At 36.2% G+C, this 2,998-nt stretch overlaps 1 protein-coding gene across 1 annotated transcript; it reads right to left on the bottom strand.

Moving 5' to 3' along the window:
* Positions 1-2,392: 2,392 nt before the first annotated feature.
* On the bottom strand, positions 2,393-2,769 carry LOC102473137 (cAMP-regulated phosphoprotein 19). The gene has a single exon (XM_006151615.1). The coding sequence runs from the start codon at positions 2,748-2,750 to the stop codon at positions 2,412-2,414; it is 339 nt and encodes a 112-aa protein (XP_006151677.1). The 5' UTR covers positions 2,751-2,769; the 3' UTR covers positions 2,393-2,411.
* Positions 2,770-2,998: the final 229 nt, after the last annotated feature.

The raw sequence follows: 2,998 nt of genomic DNA, 5'->3' as shown, positions 1-2,998 counted from the left end.
GTGTGCTAAATTTCTAATATGGAATTTATACTATGATATATTCATGTAGCATGTATAAATAATATTATTTAAATAGTCAAGATTGAAGAGAGAAACTTTGACTTGTGGAATTATTTTAAAATTAATGTTATATGACATTTTATATACTCACATCAATCCAGAATAAATTACAAAAAGAATTCATAATTTTGTATCACAGTTTATTACCTGATTTCATTTAGAAGTCATAATAACTCAAAATTATATTTAATTACAAATAAACTGAATGAGTAAAATAATTGATAGTAAAATATAAATAGTATAAGTAGCTATGTAAATACATGGACATACATTTTCTTATGCCTTTAGTTAAATACAACAACTGAAAGGAAGATCCAGAGGAGAATATTACAAGTAATAGCCAATAAATAGCTGATTATTTACATTTGAATTTTCTTTGTTATGTGTCTATCATAAAAAGATTGCCTTGGGAACCAGCAGTTAGCGTAATGTCTATGTCGCTGGTCTCCCACGTAGTCGACCGCGGTTCATGTCCCGGACCTGGTAGCTTAAAACTCATGCCGGGCACGTGTGCGTGTGTGCCCAAGATCCCGAGAGGAGAATGGAGGAGAAGGGATTGCGGCGTGACCATCCCCCTTGGGGGGTGATTTCTCGCTTTCTGTCTCTATGTCTCTCTCTCTCTGTCTGGCGAGTGCACGCGCCCTATAGTGAAAAAAAAAAAAAAGATTGCCTTAAATTTTATGTTTCTTAGGACAAGTTTATGATTTTATAGATAATTTATTAGAAGTAATTATTAAAGTAATTTGTCAGGTTCTATCTAATTCTTGCAATATTCCGCTATGCTATTTTTGCTCTTTATTGTTTTGAATTTACATAAAAATCTGGAAAAAATCAGATAAATATTATACATGTCTTTACCCTTATCATATGTCTATGTCTCCAGTGTCAATTTAGAGATATCGACAAGCTAATATGACTGCCTTAAATAATGTATGTAAAATTACAGATATCATTTACAAATTTCTTGGTCTAAGAATACATTTGAAGAGAAAAAATATTTTCTCTCTGGTTCCTCTTCTGTTTTTTAAAGAATTATTTTTATTTAGCTTTATTTATTTATTTACTTATTTTAATTTGACCAGAGTGTGAGAGAGAGAGTAGGGGAGTGAGAAAGCCAGTCGCCAGGTCCGGGACTCAAACCATGGTTGGCCATGTGGGAGTCCAGTATCTTAACCACCATGCCACCTGCCAGCCCTATTGGTTACTTTTTTTAATAAAAAGAAACCTCCTATACACTTTTATATAAATCCAGATATTTGTGGGGTTTTGTTTTGCGCAAAACTATTATATTTACAAAAATGGCACAAAAGTGAATTCAACAGTCAATGCACATGCACACTTCATTCACATCTTTAACAACACAACGTGTTCTAAGACTACAGAACTGAGTAAGAACCCTAGCTTCAATGGCAGGTGCTAAGCACTAGAGTCGCATAAATTACACCAGAATGGGCAAATATTGCCCAAGTAAAATACTACTGTTAAAGTTGGAACAGGTTTGGGAATCAGCAGTTAGCGTAATGGCTATGTCGCTGGACTCCCACGTAGTCGACCGCAGTTCACGTCCCAGACCCGGTGGCTTAAAACTCATGCCGGGCGCATGTGTGTGCGTGCCCAAGATCTTGAGAGGAGAATGGAGGAGAAGAGATTGCGGCATGGTCATCCCCCCTGGGGGGTGATTTCTCGTTTTCTGTCTCTCTGTCTCTCTCTGTCTATCTGGCGAGTGCATGCGCCCTATAGCGAAAAACCTCTCAAAAAAACACACACAAAAAAAACAACAACAACAACAACAAAAAACCCAAAACAAAACAAAACAAAAGCTGGAACAGGTTCAAGGCCATTCAAGTTCAAGCATAGAAACACAAATCTCTCAGAGAGATTTGTTTTTGAAGCATGTGACCTTGCTTCACACTTGTGGTCTTAAACATCTGTTTTACAAAATTCCAAAGGAAAATACAGAAGAAATCAATAAAACAGAGATTATATTAAATAAAGAGTAACATACAAAGCTGTAATTTAGATGAAGTAAAGAAAGCTAAAACATTAAAATCGTAAAACTTGCTTGTTACTTGTTGGAACCAGTCCTACACAAGGAGTTAGGTAATATATACAATTATTTTCAAGTAGATTACTTCTGTTGCTCTAACATGTTCTTTTCATCAGTGCACTGTTAAGCTAATCAAAACTCTACACACGTATATTCCCTTACAATAGCAGCACACACTACCACTACCTGCAAAGCTGTCAGTTTCAAATGACTTAGTGAATGAAAAGAAATAAAAAGTGGGTTAGGTAACATATTAAGAGGAAAGAATGGGAATTAAAAGATTCATGCAGTTCAGCTCTTTTAATCAGCCAGCCAGCTTGCTAGCAACAAGGGATGGTTTCCGCTGAGGAAGGTCCTGTGGAGTCGGAATGTGGTCACCAGTGACCTCTGTCTTATCCGGGGCGGCAGCAGGAAGTTGCTTGTTCTTCATTTTTGCTTTGGCCATGTTGTAATCCCCAGAATCAAAATATTTTTGCCCTTTTTGCAATCGTTTTTTTAAGAAATCTGAACCTCCAGATTTTTGTCCCAGATGAGGATACCTTGCTTTTAATTTTGCCTCTTCAGCTTTCTCTGGACTAGTTACTTTATCTTCCATTTCCTTCTGCTCCTCGGCAGACGCTGCCTCGGGAGCTTCCGCGGACATAGCGCTCCCTCGAACCCTGCTTCCCAGATATTTGTATACTTATTCTAAAAATAACTTTAGAATCATAGTCTTCAAAAAACCTCAAAATTTCCATTTTTCAAATATATTAATCCTGGATGCGTAATAGTTGCATGTCCCAAATTGTGTGACATAGAAAACTATAAGGAGTAAGCATCATTCACCAAAATATAATTTATTATGTTAATCCAATTTGCCTTTTATAAAACAGTTTCATAGAAGATGGTACA

Source organism: Tupaia chinensis, unplaced genomic scaffold, assembly GCF_000334495.1.
Source record: "Tupaia chinensis unplaced genomic scaffold, TupChi_1.0 Scaffold000320_2, whole genome shotgun sequence".
NCBI classification, from domain to species: Eukaryota; Metazoa; Chordata; class Mammalia; order Scandentia; family Tupaiidae; genus Tupaia; species Tupaia belangeri.
The sequence above is the reverse complement of the archived record's forward strand: the minus strand, read 5'-3'. Positions and strand labels throughout refer to the sequence as shown.

Coding starts and splice junctions, on each gene's coding strand:
- LOC102473137 (XM_006151615.1), bottom strand. CDS start 2,750: ATGTCCGCGGAAGCTCCCGAGGCAGCGTCTGCCGAGGAGCAGAAGGAA.